At 40.3% G+C, this 22,173-nt stretch overlaps 1 protein-coding gene and 1 long non-coding RNA gene across 14 annotated transcripts in view; one reads left to right on the plus strand and one right to left on the minus strand.

Annotated features, from left to right (window-relative positions):
• Positions 1 to 22,173, minus strand: part of Cobll1 (cordon-bleu WH2 repeat protein-like 1) — a 163,476-nt gene that overhangs the window by 23,066 nt on the left and 118,237 nt on the right. For 7 of the 13 annotated variants that reach the window (XM_039106330.2, XM_039106329.2, XM_063283618.1 and 4 more), the window contains 3 exons: positions 4,999 to 5,161; positions 4,247 to 4,321; positions 2,928 to 3,032 (listed from right to left, as the gene is read on the minus strand). In XM_039106330.2, the coding sequence (XP_038962258.1) occupies positions 2,928 to 3,032; positions 4,247 to 4,321; positions 4,999 to 5,161 (343 nt within the window). The remainder of the gene's footprint in view (positions 1 to 2,927; positions 3,033 to 4,246; positions 4,322 to 4,998; positions 5,162 to 22,173) is intronic. The other 6 variants (XM_063283623.1, XM_039106333.2, XM_063283621.1 and 3 more) reach the window with 2 other exon arrangements.
• On the plus strand, positions 8,851 to 21,409 carry LOC120101557 (uncharacterized). Its single transcript, XR_005502176.2, has 3 exons — positions 8,851 to 10,019; positions 15,375 to 15,471; positions 19,370 to 21,409. It is a non-coding gene; the product is annotated as an uncharacterized LOC120101557 (long non-coding RNA).

Raw genomic sequence — 22,173 nt, forward strand, 5'->3', positions numbered from 1 at the left:
AGATTTTTGTATTGCCTATTAGTTTGTCTGTAAACTGTCTCAGTAACACTAGCACTGACAGAGGGGGTGGGGGAGGGGGAAAGGGAGGGAGGAAGGGAGGGAGGAAGGAAGAGACTAAGGGAAGCAGGGAGGAGGAGGAGGAGAAGAGAGAGAGAGAGAGAGAGAGAGAGAGAGAGAGAGAGAGGGAGAGAGAGAAACATTCTAGCAGCTAAGTGCTCATATTCTTGCCAAGAGTAACTGTGAAAGCCAAAGTATACACAAGGTTTTGATTTCTGCTTAAACAAATTAATCATCTCCATTCACATAACAGCATCTGAATGCATTTAGCTTTACCTTGAGGGAGGGCACTAAGGTCATATTTCACTGGCTACAGTGGTCAGACCATGAGAATGCTCTAACAAACCAGAGAGTGTGTTAACTTTTGATCTCTGAGAAATAATACGAGGCAGCGGTAGTAGCAAACAACTTTAATCCCAGCACCCGGGAGGCAAAGACAAGCGGATCTCTATGAGTTTAATACCAGCCTGGTCTACAGTGAGTTCCAGGACAACTACAGAGAGAACCTGTCTCAATCAATCAATCAATCTGAATGAAAAGAAAAAAAAAAGGGAAGGAAGAAGTAAATATGGCTCCTGGGCAAACTAAGCCAACAGAATGACTCCTGCTAAGAATTTTAGTCTAAAGTGAGCAATACAGCCACACCCTCTTCAAACAAAACAAAAAAAAAAAAGTCAAAATAAAAACAAAATTAACATCAAGCATGGTGCACACCCTTTAATCCCGGTACTCTAAAGGCAGAGGTAGGTATGTCTCCCCCAGGCTACAGAGCAGATCCTGTCTCAAAAAAAAAAGAAAGAAAAAAAAAAAGAAAGAAAGAAAAAAGAGGAGGCGGGAGGAGGAAGGAGGAGGAAGGAGGCGGGAGGAGGAAGGAAGCATGAAATAAAAAAGTGCTAGTAGTTAGTACTGTTAACTATTTCCCTCATAAAAAGTTGGCTACTCAAAAAAAAAAAATTGCTAAGGAACTAGAATTTAAATAAAATGGAAACACATGAATTTGAAACGCAACTAGTATTTTAAAGGAAGTGTTTGCTTGCGGACTTTGACTTACGAAGCTATTAAACTTAACATTTAAGCTTGTCTTTTCAAATATCACATTTTTCCAAGTTATCAAAATGTAAAACTTGCTTGACAGATACTATGCCTCTGGTAAATACCATTTTCTTAAGTCGATCCTAAACACGCTTCCCTTTCTAGTCAGCACTGCACTGTGTGGGCAGATGGGTTACACCTTAATTCTGATTTACGGTTTAGAAACCGTTGAGCATTTTCCCCTTTGCAGGCAATGAGCATGAGAGAAGCTGTCACGCTGCACACTCTGTGTGTACTCCAGCTTTCGTTTTCCATGAAAAAATACCCATGGGCAAGGTTTCTTGAGTCCTATAGGAAGTGCATGTATACATTTCATCTTTAAATACCCTGTCAAAGACTACACTATAGCACATGGGGAGATCTCTCCCTTAGCAAAAAGCATGAGGGTCATCTCTGTATGGCTTAATTATTCTACCATCCCACATTAATGCTGGCACTGGCGGGGCCACATGGCATCTGCGGGGTATTTTCATTTCAATCAGCAAAGCGTCTCAACCGCTAAGCTCCCAATCTCCATCCCACCCTGCCTATAGCTACTCTCTGAGCCCAGAAGCAATCTCTACTTCCCAAGGCCAGCCCCTGCCCACACCAGTTTCATACAGAGATCGCCTATCTTAAGGCTCTCTGACTGCTGACTCTGTGCGTATCCCCAGCAACTACCCCCTTCCGTTATAGTCTCAACTCCCAGTAACCCGTTAAAATCAAAACTCAATAAGCTTGTAATTTAGCAATCAGATTTATGTCTTAAATTCTCAATCCATAAAAGGTCCACACAATAAACTCACAACCAATTGGTAATGATATAAACTGTTTAACCTAGATAAGATAAATAGTCCTATAAGAATCCATCCCTTATGAAATATTCATAACTACCTGCGGCCATTTAAGGTCACACAGATCTGGGCCGTCCTCTGCCTCCATCTTGGTTCCTCTTTCTTTCTCCTCTCTCCTGTCTTACTTTGTCGCTGCCCAATCACAGGCCTTGCCTTATCTTGTGCCTGTCTTCACCTGCATACAGACAATAGTCTACATCTACCCACCCCCAAATCCTCATCAGACTATTCGCCAAAGTTCTCAAACAATTTTGCATTATTACAAGGAGCATGAGACAGTATACTAATTGTAGGTGACTAGGTTGAAAGAATAAAGGGCTTTATTTTTTTGAGTTTTAAAAGATGAGTAAGGAGTTGGGGGTTTAGCTCAGTGGTAAAGTGCTTGCCTAGCAAGCGCAAGGCCCTGGGTTCTGTCCTCAGCTCAAAAAAAAAAAAAAAAAAAAAGAAGGCAAAATAACAATAAAAGATGAGTAAATTTATGAGGAGATCCAAGTGTCATACAATTATAATACTGTGCTATCTTCGAACAAAATAGTTCTACTTTTAAAACAGGAAAAGCATCTGAGAATATGTTAGAGAAAATAAGCCACATAGCAAATGGGTAGAGTTCAGTAGAGAATAAGTTTAAATATTCTCAGCATAAATATTCTCTTACATATTCACTATTCATTGAGAATAATAAAGATCAAGCAGCCCTTGAGAATGGCAGAAAGCCCAAAACAAGCAGAAGCGGTCCCTAGAGCCATCGAGTGACTTCTCTCTACTTGGCTGCTTGTTTAGATGGTTCAGGAAAACAGTACATTTCAAGCCTAGGTAAAACTTCAAGGGAAAGAGAAACTGGGCGCATATTTACTTATGAAACATTTTTTCAGTGTGTAATGAGCAATCTGATCTATACTCCATGTCGTATACAAAGCCCCAGCCAGTTCCAGCCTGAGCACCTACAGGTCATGGAAGCTACAGCTGCCTCTGGAGTTCCAGGGCCCTCAGAGATTTCATCCATTGGCTTGGGCACAGAGCACTCTTCCTGGCTTAGGAACCCCGGGCCCTCTGTCAAAGAAGTAGAGTCTGTAAAAATGGCACTTAGAAAAGAAAGTTAAAACAAAGCAAGCACACATCCAAACGTGGTGGGACCAGTGCTGCGAGCTCACATATACCAAAAAATAGCCCTAAAAAGGTAGCAAGATCTAGAAATCAGTCAAAGTCAGAGTAGCATGGCTGCCTCTCAGAAACTTTAAAACTTTCTCATTCCTGTGTGTATTTTATGTTGGCAACATTATCTTAATAAGTTCCCTGTGTGGACTGAGATGGTTGTAGATGAGTTGGGATGGGATGGAATGAATTGTAGAGCCTGCTTAAGGGGGGAAAAAAGCATAACTACTTATCTAATGGCAATATTTTAATACTATAAACAGGAGATTCTTTTTCAACTTAAAATCCCAAACTTCTAAGTACCACGTGAGAGTCAAGAATAAAGGTAAGCTGTCCCTAGACTTGGCCGTCTCTGTGAATATAAGCAGTATAATCCAGGTACTCATATGTGGCCAACATTGACACTTACAAATTATCGCCATGCTAATGTACTAAGAGTATGACATTTTTAATATTTTTCCCTCTTAAAGCAGGCTGGCCTCAACCTCCCAAGTGCTGCATTTATGGATTTGTACCACTACACTCTGCTTGTATTTATTCTTACAAAAGCTTCTAAGTAGCTACTATTGAAATAATTAAAAACAGATCAAGTCTTTGTTTTGTTTTGTTTTGTTTTTTAACTTCATTTCCTTGGGAGAATCCACAGTGAGAGCTGTGTGGTAGAAAGTACATTTGAGTGAAATTCTTTTTAAAGAGGGGAACACATGAAAGCTGACTTCATAAGTGAAGCAGTTGCTGAAAGAGATCGTGCTTAATGTTAAGTCTTTGAAACATACCAATGAATCATCCCACTGGGGTGTGTCATTAACTAGAGGAAGGCTGCTAACCGTTCAGTAGAGAGTACATAAGGAAGAACAAGAAACCAAATAGAGAAATCACTTGGGGTCCAATTTCAGAACTGAAATTCTGATTTCTGACAGTTTCTTATCCCAGTGTCTATTCCTTGGTGGGGGGTGGGGGCTGGGAGAGGGGGGCACAAAGGATTCTCTGTAGAACAACTCTGTAGAAAGAATTCAAATCTCAGTACAAGGAACATTCCAATCTGTTTCATTTCTCTACTCTAAAGGCATTTCTTTCCTTCACAATTTCAGTGTGGGGTGAAGGGGTCATACCTGGGCTGGACATACCCTCAGGAGAGCTCACTTCTGAAATGCTGTCTGGAACAATCCCATCCTCCAAAGGTAGGCCTGAAAGATCCAAGACAACTGATTAAAAAAAAAAATCACACCCAGAAAAGAAACAACTCCTGTGGAATTTTCTGCTTTTACTTAATCCAGGAAAGATGAACCTAAACTTACTAGGGCACTTTACAGTCCAGTTGTATAATGAGTAAGTTCTATCTCCATCCCCATTCCTATGTAGTCAATCACGGATTGGCAGTATCTTTCTGACTAAATCTGTATACTGTTCGTGTGCCCATTATAATAATCAAGGTATATAATTTTGTCATTTTTTGTTGCAAATTTTTCAAAAGCAGTTACATAAGAATAATCAGACCATTTTAAAGGCCTAATGGCATTAGTTTCACATAGATAGACAGATGATAGATAGATAGATAGATAGATAGATAGATAGATAGATAGATATGAGAGACAGACAGACAGAGATAGAGAGAGACAGACAAAGAGTATATCTCTAAGTTCATGCATTAAATCCCAGCACTCAGAGTCAGAAGCAAATAGATCAATGTGAGTCTGAGGCTATCCTGGTCTGATTAGGGAGTTCTAGACCAGCCAAGGGCATATAGGGAGAGCCTGTCTAAATGAGGGGAAAAAGACAAGTCATGACTCCCACTGCACTACACTTTTCACTGACTGCACTAAAACACAAACCCCAAGCCATTGTACTGCTCCCAGGAGAATACCATGAGCAGCCGCAGAGCTCCCTTCATCGGTCTCAGTCAGGGAGGGTTTCGAAGGTGGGGCAGGTGCTTTTCGCTTCGTTCTCTTAAGAGATGAAGTTCCTACTGATGTACTGCCACTGAGTTGCAGTGATCCTGTCCTCACCATGAATCCTTCAGAGGAACTCTGTAGAAAACAAAATGGCCAAACAATTATACATTAAGCAATCAAACACAAACTTCAGGATGGCCCTGACCTCTGTCGAAAATATATCAAATACTAAAACAGAGCATAACAGCCATTCATTCAAAATATTTAGGAAGCATCTGTCATGTATAGATTGTAGATTAGAGAATGAATACATAAACAAACAAACAAAATGGCACTTCTAAAAAAATTTTGCCTAGAATGGAATTGACACACAAACAACAAACTACAGTGTATAAGACTTTGAAATGACACAATCGAAAGCTAACATTTGAGGAAAACTCTGGAGAAAGTATTGGATGCAAAGGACAATACAGAAGGAGCTGGGGAGATCAAAGGGTAGGGTAGGATCAAAGGGTAGGGGTTGCTCAATAAGCATGCGGTATTAAGTTTGGATCCCTGGCATCCAGCTTAAAACCCACTCAAAGTGTCCTATGTCTGTAAAGCCAGTGTGTATAAGGCTGGGCAGTGGAATAAAGGTGAATCACAGTCTCACTGGGCAACCCGTCAAATCAATTGGTAAGCTTAAGATTCAGTGAGAGACCCTGTATCAAAAAAAAAAAATTAAGGTGGAGAGCAATAGAGGAAGATACCTAATAATAACCCCTGGCCTCCCCGAGCATGCCGGCATGTACATGCACATGCTCCCCCATCATCCCCCAGTGGTAAGGGAAGGGAAAGTAACCTTGTATTAAGGGCTGACTTAGGGTCCAAAGATGGCTCAATTGGTAAGGGCTTTTACTTGACAAACCTGATGACTTGCTAGATTCCTGGGACCTATATGAGGAAAAGAGAGACTAGCTGCTTCTTGAGATGATTCTGCCATGGACTTTTGAAGTTAATGACAGAATTGCTTCTTTAGGCAAGGCTGAGGAGATCTGATTTTAGGAAAGATTCCTGCTATTAATATGCTTTTCCTGTTTTTATTAAATATGTCTAATAATCTCTAGGTATTGGCCTACCCTTTTGAGTAGATCTCTACAAGATGTATGGTCTTGTAGTAATGCTGTATAGGCAAATAGGTGATTTAATTCTTAATGATGATCCTATAAGAATTCCTAAAATGATATTAGTAATAATTAAGCTCTTTTATTATAGGACTGCTATCGAATACTTTCTGATGTCAAAACTGTACTGAGAACTCTGCCAGTCTTCAATGTCATGAGATAATTGCTTCTGAGATACCAAGCAGGCATCTATAACTTAGAGCACATTCCAAGAGGTTGTAAAACAATTAACCAAAGGTCATAAAAAGGGAACTGAGAATTTACTATAGGTGCAAGGACAGAAGATACAATATTGACTGGGTTTATCTATACAAAACTTCAATGATAACTTAGTCATGGTCTTTAATTATCCATGAACCTATAGAGCTAGTGACAGATGATGAATGTTTAGCCAGATAATTACTCTTAATAGATATGCACGTAAGCATCTCTCTTGTAAACTTACTCAATTTATGATTTGAATTTATGTTTAAACTTATAGTAAACTTTTGTTAAAGGGGGGTGAGATGCTTGGATAAACAATGTTATCTATTCTAGAAAATGTTCAAAAGACTAAGAAAGATCACATTAGTAGGCAAAGGATTCATAGAAATAGTATTAGGAGCAAGGGCATTGTTATGTCAGAGCAGGAGAAGAGAATAACATTAGAAGGAGAATGCAGAGTAGAATAACTTAAACCATAAGGCAACTTAAAAAATTAAGAGAACAATACACAGAATGAGGAGGGAAAGAGACAAAAAGAAGAAGCTACAGATAGAGCAGAAGGAGCAGGCAGGCTTCTTTTCACCATGCAACAAAACAGGTCTTTTCAAATAGCAAAGCAGGCTTAGTCTTTCTAAAGAAAACAGCTTTCTTCTTACAAACTTCATTTAGCAACAAGAGGGTAGAAGCTTTTCCTTTCTCTATGCAATAAATATTGAAGCTCATTTTTCATCCAGAGTGAGTGAGTTCTTTCTGCACTGACACTTGGTCTTTTGCCCCATATACATACATACATATGGATGTGTGTGTAAGTATGTAATTATGAGATAAGCATGTAAGCTTGACCCAAGTGGTTTAAATGGAGATGTATGAATATGTAAGCATATATTTGTATATGAGTTTATCCATATTTGCTTGTGTTAAGTTTTCCTTCTGCAAGGGTGACTTTCTTCTCCTGGTTCAATAGAAGTTTATTGGCCCAAACCTCCCCCTAGCCTGACAAGCAAGAGTCACCTGGACACAAGATGAAAAAGGCTCTAGCAATAAATCTTTTACTTAATGCCCTGCTTGTTTCCTATGAGGTACTAAAAACAGCAGAGACTGCAGTTTCTGGCCTCAAACGAACTCAGGCAGGTCAGCTATAGGAGCAAAGTGGCTTAGACTTAAGATAGAGAAATGTCTTATTTTAAACAGCAACCTAAATCTCACAAGACCACTGCCTCAAGAGGAACCAGGAAAGAACAACAGCTAGGGCTGGCCTCCTGCAACTAACATTTGCAAAGTTGTCTTCTGACCTCCTCATGTGCAATGTAGCACACATCTGTATGTGGGACAGGCACTCAAGAATGCATATACATGCACACACACACACACACGTGTGCACATACACAAATAAAGGTAAAGAGAAATTTAAAGAGCTCATTCAATCTATGTTTTTCAGTATAAAAAATAAAAAAACATCTACATGTAACATGGAAATGAAAGGAGAATGGGAAGGAGGGCATAAGGTGAAGAAGACAAAAGAACGTGAAATAAGGGGAGGAGAATAAACTAAAACACATTGTATTCAACAATTTCATAATTTTATCTAATACCTCATATGCTAATTAAAAAATAAAATGATGAAAATCACAAAAATATATCATGGAAGTTTTATAACTATAAAAGACACACACACACACACACACACACACACACACACACACACCCTTCACCATTCCTTATACTTTCCTTCCCATTTCCATGTCAAATGTAGATTTTTTTACATTTTTCATGTATGTTTTCATATCAAAATATAGATTAAATAAATGCTTTAAATTTTTTACACTTATTAGTATGCTCAGATGTATGGGTATGTGTGTGTATATGTATGTGCGTGTGTTTGTGTATCTGTGGCTGTCCCATACATAGATATGTGAGACCTTGCAGATATGAAGATCAGAAGGTAACTTGCAACGTGTGTGTGTGTGTGTGTGTGTGTGTGTGTGTGTGTGTGTGTGTGTGTGTGTGTGTGTGCGCATGTATACACACATCTCAGAGACAGATCCTTTGAGGCCGCATTGCACAAGCAGACCCTCCTGCCCCATATCAGGTAACTGTCAGCAAACCCTAAGACAAGCATTTCTCAAGAGGCTGGCTGCTGCCTCCTAACCAACTTCCTCATCTGCTCTGCTACTGCCATTTTAAGCAAACAGCTTCACAGAGTTGTATGGAGTTTGAATCTCTTATTTTCTATTGGAGTCCTGCTAAGTTTTTCTAAACCTCAGATTCATTAATACTTTACCAAACTTGACCACAAATATGTAATAGTCACTTATTAGGCTCCATGATTTAAGCTATACAGCACTAAGCATAGGTGACCATTGCTATTCAAACTTCTTACTCCTAGGATCAATACTCCTTCCTCTCCATAGTCCCACACTCTAGTTACACAATGTGGCTGACCATTACTATTCATCTCCTGATGATCCCACAGTATATGTTCATGTTTCCCCCCTCTCTGGGGAAGCTCAACGTTCTCTTGATTTTAAGTATTCCTTACATAGTAATGTAATAATGGATCCAAAACTCCTATCTCCCTCCCAGACCCCTCTTCTATCTCCACTAAGTGTCTAAGGATACTTCGTGTTAGCCTGACTAAACCTGAGCTCTTGATAACCACTGCTTTTTCTTCTTCACCAAAGCACTGTCTTCCTCCCGATCCCCACAAGTCTCAGCCAAGAGAAAACCTTCAGTCTTCCCTCATCTGTTCTCTCTACCCACACTACTCTCATCTGCCAGCTCTTCCCTTAACTTCCACCCACATGGCTTCTACTCTGAATCTTGAGACCCTTCTAAATTGACATTGATTTCTCTACACTTTTCTTAGCACATCAATAAACAGGCACTTTCTTCTTAAGGTGCACACTACCATAAGCTACTTCACTCAAAACCCACTAATGACTTCTGAAAATATTCTGAGCGATACTATGGCTCCAAGACCCCTGCATTTCCTACTCCAAGGATGTTTGACTTGCATCTGCTACGCTTTCCTTCTCACCACACTGTCTTCTTACTGTCTCCACCTCTAAATGGAGAACCTTGGCGTTCTCTGAGCCTAAAACTCTCTTCTGGTATTCTGTTATTTATTTCTCATAAGGTACCTCCTCCATTAATTCCCCGACTCCCAACAGCTCCCACCTGCTGTCAGATTGATGCTCTTAGACCAGCATCTCATAGGTTTCTAGCATACGACAGAGCTGGCTTAATTGTTTGATGTTGTTACTTGGTCCCCAAAAGACTAAAAAGGTACAGAAATTTCTTTTTCGATTCTGCCTACTGCTGTATTTCAACAGCAATGTCTGGTTCATAGAAGTTTTATAATTATAAGAAGCTGAGGTGAACTTGAACTAGGAATGCATGTTATCCTGAGTCAATCTAATTTTACAAAACAATTAGGTACGTTAAAGAGTAGTGAACTAATTCAAAGGAATTTTATCTTTTTTTTTTTTTATAAGGGAGAAGCTGGCACAAAAGAAAAGATTGCTCTGTGTAGCTCTACCTGTCCTGGAACCAATTCTGCAAACCAAGCACTAGCTTCAAATGCAGATATCTGCATGTCTCTGCCCTCCCAAGACCTGGGATTAAAGGTGTGTGCCGCCGCTACCCAGCTTCATAGGAAATTTTCATGCTTGTACTGTGCTATTAAGAAAAATTTAACAAATTTATTATTTCATACTTTTAAAATACTTTTCCAGAGTATTCTTGCCTCTTCCACAGGCAAGAAAAAGAAAGTTTGATTTAGCCCCTGCATCAGGATGTAAAGAATACATCTCATGGGGCGCAAGCCATGAGATCTACAGCAGCACACACTCAGCTACAAACTTCTCTCTACCCACTTACTCCCTTTACAAAGGGGATAGATAGGACAGCATCGCTCCATAATGACCTCTGACGAGGTGAACAGTTAAACTTGGATAGCACTTGGTAAAATACCTGCAGCCAAACCTAAGCCAGTCCTTACCAAACACTCTGCTCCTTCCTCCAGAACTCTTCAGACCTCTCCATAACCATTCAAGGAAGGAGCTACAATGCACAGCACAGCCCACATTTGGATTCCAAATCACTAATGTCAAATCTGATTAACCATTGTGATCAGACCCCTTGGGAGGGCAGGCAAGTGCATCCTTAATGGACTTGTGAAATAATTCAAGGAGCTTCTGTGACAAACAGCAGAACATAAAGCACAGGATCTGGTCCTGTTTGAATACCACTTTCAGTGGAATATAAAGTTAAAGAAGCCTTCTACTGTGTTTTCAATCTTCCACTCAATAATTTTCCTTATGTCAGTCAAGGGAAGGTTTGGCAGGCAGTCCTTTTTGTCTATGGTGCTCAGAAGGCAGAGCCTGGAACAGTCACCAGGCTGTTCAAAGCAAAAGCAAAACAAAACAAAACAAAAACAACAAAACAACAGCAGCAAAAAAACCCCACCAACCCTGTTTACAAAAACCTAACCGTCATAGAAGATAACTGTGAGAAGCTGTAGGGGGATCAGAGAAATGGCTCATCAGTTGAGAGAATGTGCCGCTCCTGAATAGGAATTTAGTTCTCAGCACCAACATCTGGTATCCCACTGCCGTATGTGTAACAGCAGCCCAAGGGAATCAATACCCACTACCAGACTCTACAGATACCTGTGCTCATGGGTGGACACACACACACACATACACACACACACACACACACACACACACACACACACAGAGAGAAAGAGAGAGAGAGAAACACACACAGAAACACACACACACAGAAACACACACACACATTCTCATTCATATATTCTCTCTCTCTCTCTCTCTCTCTCTCTCTCTCTCTCTCTCTCTCTCTCTCTCTCTCCCACACACACACACACACACACACACACACACACACACACTCCTCTCAGAACCGCTATCAGGACCATAACTGTATCTAACACGCATATCCATGGGTACATGTTCATGTGGCTCTCCTGTTTCAAAATGCTTTGTGACATGTCAGATGACATTTGGAAAGGAAAAATAAGATTCAGTAAAGAAAACAAATAAGCATAAGCAACTGATGGAAATTCACCTGCAATATGAAGGTGATAGACACACCATGTTATACAGGAAAAAGGGACTGATATGGACATCATTACAGAAGCCTCAAATTCTAAAAGGTAAACTATTTACCCCCAAAGGCTGACAGTGTTAGATGTAATTTCTTGATGAATTATTTTGATAATGCCCTAGTGGCATGCCACTCCACTGCTATCCTGACTCATAAGTGAGAATACAGTAGGTGATCAATATGTAAATGCAGAGACACAGGAAGCAATAGAAACTCTGATTTGCCTCCTAGTTCCCTGCTTCTAGAATTCTGACTGATGTCTTTCATGAGATGTATAATAAAAATTTTTCCACCTCTGTGCTGCATATCCTAACACTCACTGACAGGTCTGTTCTTTCGCCTGATAAAAGCAGTCACGGCATGAATGTTCTCAGGCAAAAGTATGTGGCTGGAGTCAGAGCTCTCAAACCTGGGGTACAGGAGTGGAATAAAGCAGCGGGTACAGAAATGGAAAAAAGAGGGAGTTCTAAATACAGACTCACAAATGTGCTGTGAACGTATCTGTAACTCAAAGACAGAAGACCCACAGATTCATTTATTAGTCTGGAGGTCTGAGAAGCAAGGTTGTGTTTTTTTTAACTTGATATTTACATTTCTAGGGATAAGGAATTTAAAGCATATCAAAGTGAAATGAACTGCAGTTTTATAAATACGTGGGGTCTCTGTCTCTCTCTGTCTCTGTCTCTGTCTCTGTCTCTCTCTCTCTCTCTCTCTCTAGTACAATTTATGAAGACAATTTAAAGGGGAAAACACAGACATCCTAGGAAGGCTTTTACTACAACCTTATCCTGTATAATCCACCCCCTTAGCCTGCAGAGCAAGTGAACAGGAACACACATTTCTGAGGATACAATTTGAAGCAAAGGTACTAAGAAAGTGGACATTCGAGGAGAATGTGACTGAGTCACCAGGCTAGGCCTAAAGGCATATCATAACCGCAGTCTATGTGGTAAGTGTAATGAAAACTTACCAACTTTAATGACAAAATAAAAGTCCAAGGATTGGTACAAATGGTCCAAAGGCAGAATTTTGAACAAATAAGAATTGTGACTTTAGGTAATTGGCAGTAAATCGGTGACAGGGATACATGTTTCATTTTGACATATGAATGAGATTAACGTGAGGCTTTAGGAAAGTAGCTTGATATGTTTTATTTGTCTTGTACAACACGGAGACAAAAGGTGGTTGGTTACCATGAGGAGATTTCTCAGGAAAGAACTACAGTCAAGATACAAGCAAAGAAATGTAAGGCCACAAGAGTCAAATGTGAAGATCTTTTATGTGGACTAAAGCACTATATAATACATGGTGAAACCCTAGAGCCCTATACTGTGAAGAAGTCTTTAATCTATTGAATAGATCCTTTGGTCTAAGTTTTCAGGAAAAGCAGGGGCAAGCGAATTAGAAGACTTCAGTATGTCTTATCTAACTCATAGCCAAGAAAACTACTACATGTTTAGGTCAAATATGCGACATGTAGAACTGGAGGGGCTCCAAAGTCAAGAGTATCAAACACTAGAAAACAGACATTCAGAACTACTGTAGTATCTTAAGAAATGCACATGATAAGGTTCAAATCATTTATCACTGAGTGTGAATCTTAACTGGAGAGAGGCTTACTGAGTGTTCTCAATCAATTTTGAGGATGGAATACTGTAATATTTACAAACAAGTAGGATTTGGAGTCAGTATCAGGGCTTCAGCCAGGAAACAAGTCATTTATTGTCTTGGGAACTTCAGCCTTCTCATGTACAAAAAGTAAGCACATTAACCACAAAAAGTATCTATGTCAGAAAGGGACTGGGTTACCCAAATGACATCATGCATGTACAACAGAGTAAGGCCTAGCACCCCATACATACTACACAGACATCAGCTGGCACTACTACAATAGATGTCTACTTTCAGGCTGTGAATATCATTTTGTAAATAAGAAAATAATAGGTACTGAGGTGAGAGAGGGGGGTATCAATATGAAATGGTCACATTTAAATCTTCTCTCTTTGGTGAGAGCGGAAATAGACTCCTACTAGAATCTGTCTTAGAATCAACTCTAAAACTCAACAGTACTTGTGTTCTGCACTCGAGCTTGGGTTATGCATATGTCAGGCATACTGCCTGAAAATCCCCACTGTCACTTCAGCACACCATGAAGGACTCCAGTAATAATTAAGGCTCAACACTGGTCTGTTACTTCTTGGCAATGAGTAGATAAATGTGCATATAGCATAGACACTTGAACAATTTCATAAACATGCCTAATTAGAAAGAACTGCTTAACATTCTTTAGTTTTGGTATCAAAATTCATTTTCTTCAGTCAAATTATGGCAGAACATTTAAAAGAAGGGGTGAGATTTAATTATTTTTAAGTCTGAAGGGTTCTCAAACCAGGAAAAAAAAAAGGTTTCTAACTCCCTAGGAGAACCTGCCTTGGGTAATCATTAGCTACTCAGTTCTTTGCTCTAGTTAACGTCACTGATAAGGCTGGGCACTATTAGTAAGTCCTATACCTGAAACAAGAACACACTCCCACAAACTTTATGACCTGTGAAAAGGGAAATATTACAAGAAAAAATAGACATGCTGGTGAAAGAACATGGTAAGGTCAGATGGGAACACATGGTAGACACCATCTGAATCCACGCCCAGATTAGCACTCGCTTACTCAAATGACATGACATCTAACAAAAGGCAGAAGGAGTAGTGTGCCCAGCAGTGCTGAGGACTGGTGCTGGAGGTGTTAGTAGTTTACATATTAACACGGGTGCACCATAACACGGGCAGTGAAATCAGTAAATCTTCCATGAACCAGTAAGAAGACAGGGGAGGGAGAAAGTCGTCCTAAAGAACAGAAACAGTACAGCCCAACTGTGATCATGTTGCTAAATGTTCTATTAGGAAATCTAGGATTGTATCTGCTTTTAAGAATATTCTCACGTTTAGGGAGTGGTGGGTTTAGGGAGGATTTAACCACTTGAAATGATCTTTTATCTTAAAATACACTTTCTTCTTCTAGGAAAGACTAACATTATGCTCAGCTAACCTTTTGGACAGCATAACATCTATTAAATATCTTATGATTGACATCAGACTTATGCAAATAGACCAAGAATATGTCCCAACTTCATGTATGACTGATGGTTGAGCTTTAACTCTTGGTGGAAGATCCCTAAGTTAATTCTACAACTTAGACACACAAGCTGGCTTTCAATGTCATTATTTTGGAGATAATTATGTTATTAACTAATGGAATATAGAAATGTGAGATACTGGATTTGCAAAGTAGGTAAGCTCTGTAAGCAAGGTTTTTTTTTTTTTTTCCTGTAACAAAATCAATATAACTGCAAGTGAAACATGAGCAATGATGAAAGTGAGGAGTTTAAAAAAGGGGAGGGGGGAATTAGAGGAAGGACTGAAAGAGTTGAAGGCTCTTGCAACTCCCTAAGAGCAACAATGCCAACCAACCAGAGCTCCCAGGGAGTAAACAACTACCCAAAGTCTACACATGGACTGACCCAGGGCTCCAACTGCATATGTAGGAGAGGATGGCCTTGTTGGGGCACCAGTGGAAGGGGAAGCCCTTGGTCCTGCCAAGGTTGGACCCCCAGTGCAGGGGAATGTGAGGAGGGCGGTAAGTGGGGCGGATGGGGGAAACACCCACATGGGGGAGGGGTAAGGGAGGGGGGCTTATGGACAGGAAACAGGGAAAGGGAATAACATTTGAAATGAAAGTAAAGAAATATATCTAGTTAAAAAAAGAATCAAAAACAAAAAGGACAGTTGTATATTCTAAAACACACTGGTCATCCTTTTGAGGTTTTGCTGTTTATTTTCTCATGCGTAATTGTTACAGCTGTATGAACACATGCAAAGAGAACTGGCCTTACACTGGATGGAGACATGTGCCACTTGTTTGTCACTGAAGCAGTTGAAAAACGAACTATTTCCAGGTAAAATAGGGAAAAGCTTTTGCCAAAGGCTCTTTTGATTTTGATTCTTCTGACAGAAACTCTCAGCTCTCTATTACATCTCCTCTGGGTAAGGGGAGAACCTAAAACTTGATAGCGCACAGGATCCATTCTCTTATTTTCTAGTTAAGGCCGTATTAAGAGTCCGCCTTGATAGCATGGAAAGTCTTACTCAGGTTACATATCCCAGTGAAGGGGTGGGGAAGCAGAGGTGACCCATCAAGTACCAGCAGCTGTGCTGAGCAGGAGGAGACAGGAGACCTCAGCCACAGGGCCTGCAGTTCTTCAACTACATGTGAGAGCGGTCATCTCCTCTGCCGATGTTAGCACCACTCCTATCGTTAGTCTGAAGTAAGTACTGTGATAGGAGCCAGTAAGTTAGAGTTAGATCATCTAGCAGTTTGAGCCATGCTAGCTTGTGACTTTTTGTTCCTAATTAAAGTTAAGGCCCTCCAGGGAGTCACGAGGTTTGTATCAAGTGTCTTGTACAAAATTCATTATTAGTTAATAGTGACACGTATACCCTCCAGCTAATAAGCTCAGTAAACCCATTTTCCCCACACTCTAAGCCTTCCATTTCTTTGTAGCAGCACAAGGTGCTTGTGTGGATTCCTGTGTTATAGTAAGTGCAGACAGGAAGATGCCAGGTATTAATTCTTCAATGTTACTATCATATTTTGGGTGTCAGGAATCATTCGATAGGAGCGGCCATCATGACCTGGTGACCACCGTCCAAAGGTCCACACTACAGAGAGCTTCATCAGGTAGAAGCCAGACTTACTTAGTTTTGCAATGTAAGAGCTGGAAGGTTCTGGAAAATTGAGTTGCAAAATTTTATTCCTCAGAGGGAAGAACACAGCAATGCAGAAGTTCACTGAGTATGGAAAGTTGATGGAAAGAAAACAGCAGAGAATCAAAACACCACAGACTATCTAGGAGAGCCCACGATGACACAAGACACGTGGAGGGTTTAGTGGCTTCCCATTTACATCCACACTGGCTGTGTGTGTGTGTGTGTGTGTGTGTGTGTGTGTGTGTGTGTGTGTGTCTGTGTGCACTGTTTCCATGTGTGTGTGTGCGCACATGCAAAGAAAAAAAGACAAATTTTAAAGCTTATGCTATGCCTTTGCCAGACCTGTACATCCGTCTTCTGGAGACAAATCAGCATTTACCTCAGTCCTACCCACCCATCACTCACTGAAATACATTTATATAATCAAGGCTATTAGTAACAATCTTGGCTTTATCCTTTTAAGCCCAAAGAGAACTGAGCCCAGCAGTCCACCATATATGGACAAGAAAGTAGAGCCTAGGATCCAAAGTAAACAAGAAGAGATGTGACTGTCATGGTTCCCGTAATCCTCACACACTGGACAGACATGTTTCTAGGGACAGGTGAGGAGAACATCTTACAGGTTAGCTGAGCTTAGAACCCATGCCAATGACAAGCAGCAACCAAAATAATAGACTGGGGGCATTCCGGTTCAGCCCAGACATGAAGCCAAACCTGGAAAGCAAGCTTGGTCATATATGCACCCTCCCGACACACGTATAACCACGGCTATGCTTCCTCTGACCCGGCTTCTGTCAGTGCATGCTGCTGACTAGAGAAGGGCAACTCTACTCAGGCAGCATCCAACACTGAACTAGGACAGAGGCTATGTCAGCCTTGGACCTGTGACTTCCGTGTTCTGCTATGACCTCAGTGTAAAGCCAAAGGCGACATCAGCTTTTTGCTCACGGATAGACAAAGAAGAGAACCATGTATTCAATCAACAAGTGGTAAAGCTCTTCTTCTTTGAATATTCTTCTCCTTTAATGCATAAAGCATAATCAGCAGGTCCCTTTACTTTTGGGTTTGAAGCAGTATTGACAGAGGGCTTGGCTGTAGATTAACGGAGTGCTGTTTGCAGAGCTTGGCCTGAAATATGAAAACTAAACACAGAAGCAGGCACCACTGCTTTAATGGCTGTAATAAACCTTAGAAAAGTTACAACAGAATGACGTGCGCTATGCACGGCAAAGACTAAAGATTATACTGTGCTGGTACTTTTCTCAGATGCATTAATCCACTCATAGCTTTGGAAGCAGGGCCAGATGTACTCATATATCAAGCTGCAACTGCCATGGTAACCACAGTTTCTAGGCAACTGTAGAACTATGTGTGAGGTCCACTTTCCATACAATGAATACAAGAGGAGAGCGGAAGAAAAAAAAAGTGTTACATGACAAAAAAAGAAAGAAAGAAAGAAAGAAAGAAAGAAAGAAAGAAAAGAAAATCAGAAAGAGCAATATTTCTTAATGAGTACAAAGACATAATCTATTACAACGGGGAATACAACCTTAATTTGTCTGCATAAAATAAGTGGAAAAAATTCACCAAGTGAAATAAAAACAATGTTTATTTACTTGGTGGGTATATATCATCTGCTTTCAAACCAAACTATGTAGGAAAATAAAAACGATAAAACTGTGCAAAAGAGGCACGCGAAGCATTCCTAAAACATTGAGTCAGCCATTGAAAAACGAATACTCTGGGTATTAAGTTTCACTTGCACAATATTAGATGGCAAGACGTCTCAGTTTCTCAATATTTGAATGTTTTCTGTGGCAGCACACACATCGAGACCAAATGAAATGCTCAGTAGAGATTAGCCCTTTACTGTGCTTCCCGACCCAAACCTACCCCAAGGAGGTTACACACCATGCCAGCGGCTGGGGAAAGTTATTTACTGTTGTATGCCGGGAATTCTAAGCCATAAAGCTACACCAAATGGGTGAGTCAAAAATTCTCCCAAGGTTTGTGAGTTCTACGGGTTGGGATTTCCAACAATTTCTTTTATAACTCTTATAACTCTCCAGTTGAAACATGAATAAGACTAAAAGGCCAACTCATGGAGAAAAGGCCATCCTCTGACTACTGATTTTGCTACATGTGTCCCCAACAGACAGCAAATGGCTATAGGACTCCGATTTCTGTCCTTAGTCTTAATCTCAAGAGTTGTCAATGTCATTTTGCTGGCAATCTTATGCATATGGTTACGAGCATTCCATATAGGAATACAGTTACTGTTCCCATATATAAAACAAAACAAAAAGGCTGAATACCGTATACGTTGTAACACAGAGGAGATTTTTAAATCACTAGAAAATGTCTGTTTGACAACATGTTCAAATAATGCTAAAAAAAATTGGTAGAAAATTTCTGACTGGAAATTAATTTTGAAACGAACACTTTCACAGACTATAATACATTCCCCTATACAGAGAAAATGGCACGGGGCTGAAAATCATGGCAAAGTGTACAGGAAAATTTAGGGACACAAGAAAGATGGGTTTAGCTCTGAAATGGAGCTCCCGTGAAACTTCTCCTTTAGATGGAATGTTAGACGCAGAAATTCCACACGGGTCTGAGAACTTGGATCTTTAATGGACCACTTTCGGGAAGAGCACACACAACAACTGTCAAAATCGGGTGAAAGTCAGCAGCCAGCTATGTGAATAATTCCACTGTACGTTCCAAAAATCACTACCCAAATATCACAGCTTGCCAAGGTTGAGAAATGCCCTAGAAGAATGAGGCAAGTTGTCAAACACAGACAGCCAAAAGTGGAAGAGACATAGGCAACGCTTTCTTCGTTCCAAAAACAGGTACGTTTAAAGTTAGCACTGACTACAGTGGATCACAAGACCAGTGACTGCTTTAAAGGGAACCAAAATGAACCGAAGCTTAAAATGAATACATTGTTGATCATAAACATTTTTCATATTACTAATATTTAATTTTTATAGTTTACTGTTCAGTCTATTTGCCAAACAAAATAAGAAATGTATAACATAATATAACCATTTCAACCTTTTATTATTATTTTTTTTTTAGGGTAAAACTGAAAAGATTACATGCCGACTGCCAGTTGAACCAGCTATCTTTTCCCCAATGGATGGTTTTAGCTCCTCTGTCAAAGATCAAGTGACCATAGAGGTGTGGAGATATTTCTGGGTCTTCTATTCTATTCCATCGATCTACCAGCCTGTCTGTGTACCACTACCATACAGTTTTTATCACTATTGCTCGGTAATATAGCTTAAGATCAGGGATAGTGAATCCCCCAGAAGTTCTTTTATTGTTGAGAATAGTTTTCACTATCCTAGATTTTTTATTTATTCCAAATTAATTTGCAAATTGCTCAAATTCTATGAAGAACTGAGTTGGAATTTTGATAGGGATTATACTAAATCTGTAGATTGCTTTTGGCAAGATGGCCATTTTTAGTATGTTAATCCTGCCAATCCATGAGCATGGGTGATCTTTCCATCTTCTGAGGTCTTAGTAGATTTCTTTCTTCAGAGACTTGAAGTTCTTTCACTTGTTTGGGTAGAGTCACACAAAGGTATTTTATATTATTTGTGACTATTGTTAAGGGTGTTGTTTCCCCAATTTCTTTCTCTGCCTGTTTATCCTTTGAGAAAAGGAAGGCTACTGATTTGTCTGAGTTAATTTTATATCCAGTCACTTTGCCGAAGTTGTTTATCAGTCTTAGGGGTTCTCTGGTGGAACTTTTGGGGTCACTTAAGTATACTATCATATCATCTACAAACAGTGATATTCTGACTTCTTCCTTTCCAATTTGTATCCCCCTTTGACCTCCTTTTGTTGTCCAACTGCTCGGGCTAGGACTTCGAGTACTATATTGAATAAGTAGGGAGAGAGTGGGCAGCCTTGTCTAGTCCCTGATTTTAGTGGGATTGCTTCAAGTTTCTCTCCATTTAGTTTGATGTTGGCTACTGGTGGCTGTTTACTGCTTTTACTATGTTTAGGTATGGGCCTTGAATTCCTGATCTTTCTAGGACTTTTATCATGAATTGAATTGAATTTTGTCAAATGCTTTCTCAGCATCTTAGGAGATGGAATGCAAATTGATCCATTCTTATCTCCTTGTACAAAGCTTAAGTCCAAGTGGATCAAGGACCTCCACATAAAACCAGATACACTGAAACTACTAGAAGAGAAAGTGGGGAAGAGTCTCAAACACATGGGCATTGAGGAAAATTTCCTGAACAGAATACCAATGGCTTATGCTCTAAGATCAACAATCGACAACTGGGATCTCATAAAATTGCAAAGCTTCTGTAAGGCAAAGGACACTGTCAGTAAGTCAAAACAGCAACCAACAGATTGGAAAAAGATCTTTACCAATCCTACAATTAGACTCCAGAGTAACCCTATTAAAAATGGGGAACAGAGGTAAACAAAGAATTCTCAACTGAGTAATATTGAATGGCCAAGAAGTACCTAAAGAAATGTTCAACATCCTTAGAAATGCAAATCAAAACAACCCTGAGATTCCACCTCATGCCAGTCAGAATGGTTAAGATCAAAAACTCAGGTAACAGCAGATGCTGGCTAGGTTGTAGAGAAAGAAGAACACTCCTCCATTGTTGGTGGGATTGCAAGTTGGTACAACCACTCTGGAAATCAGTCTGAAGGTTCCTTGGAAGACTGGACATAGTAATACCTGAGAACTCAACTATAACACTCCTGGGCATATACCCAAAAAATGTTCCAACATATAACAAGGCCATATGCTCCACTATGTTCATAGCAGACTTATTTATAGTATCCAGAAGCTGGAAAGAACCCAGATGTCCTTCAACAGAGGAATGGATACAGAAAATTTTGTACATTTATACAATGGAGCACTATTCAGCTATTAAAAACAATGACTTCATGAAATTCATAGGCAAATGGATGGAACTAGAAAATATCATCCTGAGTGAGGTAACCCAGTCACAAAAGAACACACATGGTAAAAGCTCGGAATACCCAAGATACAATTCACAGACCACATGAAGCTCAAGAAGAAGGAAGACCAAAGTGTGGATGCTTCAGACCTTCTTAGAAGGGGGAACAAAATATTCATGGAGGTAGAGGGTGGGAGGGACATGGGAGGGGAAGAGGAGGGGGAGGGGAGAAAAGGGGGAGCAGGATCAGGTATGGGAGGAGACAGGGATGATATACAGAGGGTCAGGAATTTGAACAGAGGTGTGTAGCAATGGGGGATGGGGAACTGGTGATAGTTACCAGCAAGTCCCAGATGCCAGGAAGGCAAGAGGCTCCCAGGACCCAATAGGGATGACATTAGCTGAAATGCCCAACAAAGGGGAGGGAGAACCTGTAGAGACCATATCCAGAGATTAGGCAAGGTCCCCAGTTGGGGGGTGGGGGCCACCTACTCATCTCCAAATTTTTAACTCAGAATTGTTCCTGTCTAAAGGAAACGTGAACACAAAGTGTGGAGCACAGACTGAAGGAAAGGCCATCCAGAGAGAAACTGCCCCACCTGGGGATCCATTCCATATACAGATACCAAATCCAGACACTATTGCTGATGCCAAGAAGTACTTGCTGACAGGAGCCTGATATAGCTGTCTCCTGAAAGGCTGCCAGACTCTGATAAAGACAGAGGTGGATGCTCACAGCCAACCATTGGACTGAGCATGGAGACCCTAATAGAGAAGTTAGATAAAGGGCTGAAGGAGCTGAAGGGGTTTGCGATCCCATAAAACAAACAAACAAACAAACAAACAATATATCAACCAACCAGATCCCTAGAGCTTCCAAGGACTAAACCACCAACCAAAGAGTACACATGCAGGGACCCATGACTCCAGCTGCATATGTAG

The sequence above is a fragment of the Rattus norvegicus genome, chromosome 3, assembly GCF_036323735.1.
Source record: "Rattus norvegicus strain BN/NHsdMcwi chromosome 3, GRCr8, whole genome shotgun sequence".
In the NCBI taxonomy this organism is placed as follows: Eukaryota; Metazoa; Chordata; class Mammalia; order Rodentia; family Muridae; genus Rattus; species Rattus norvegicus.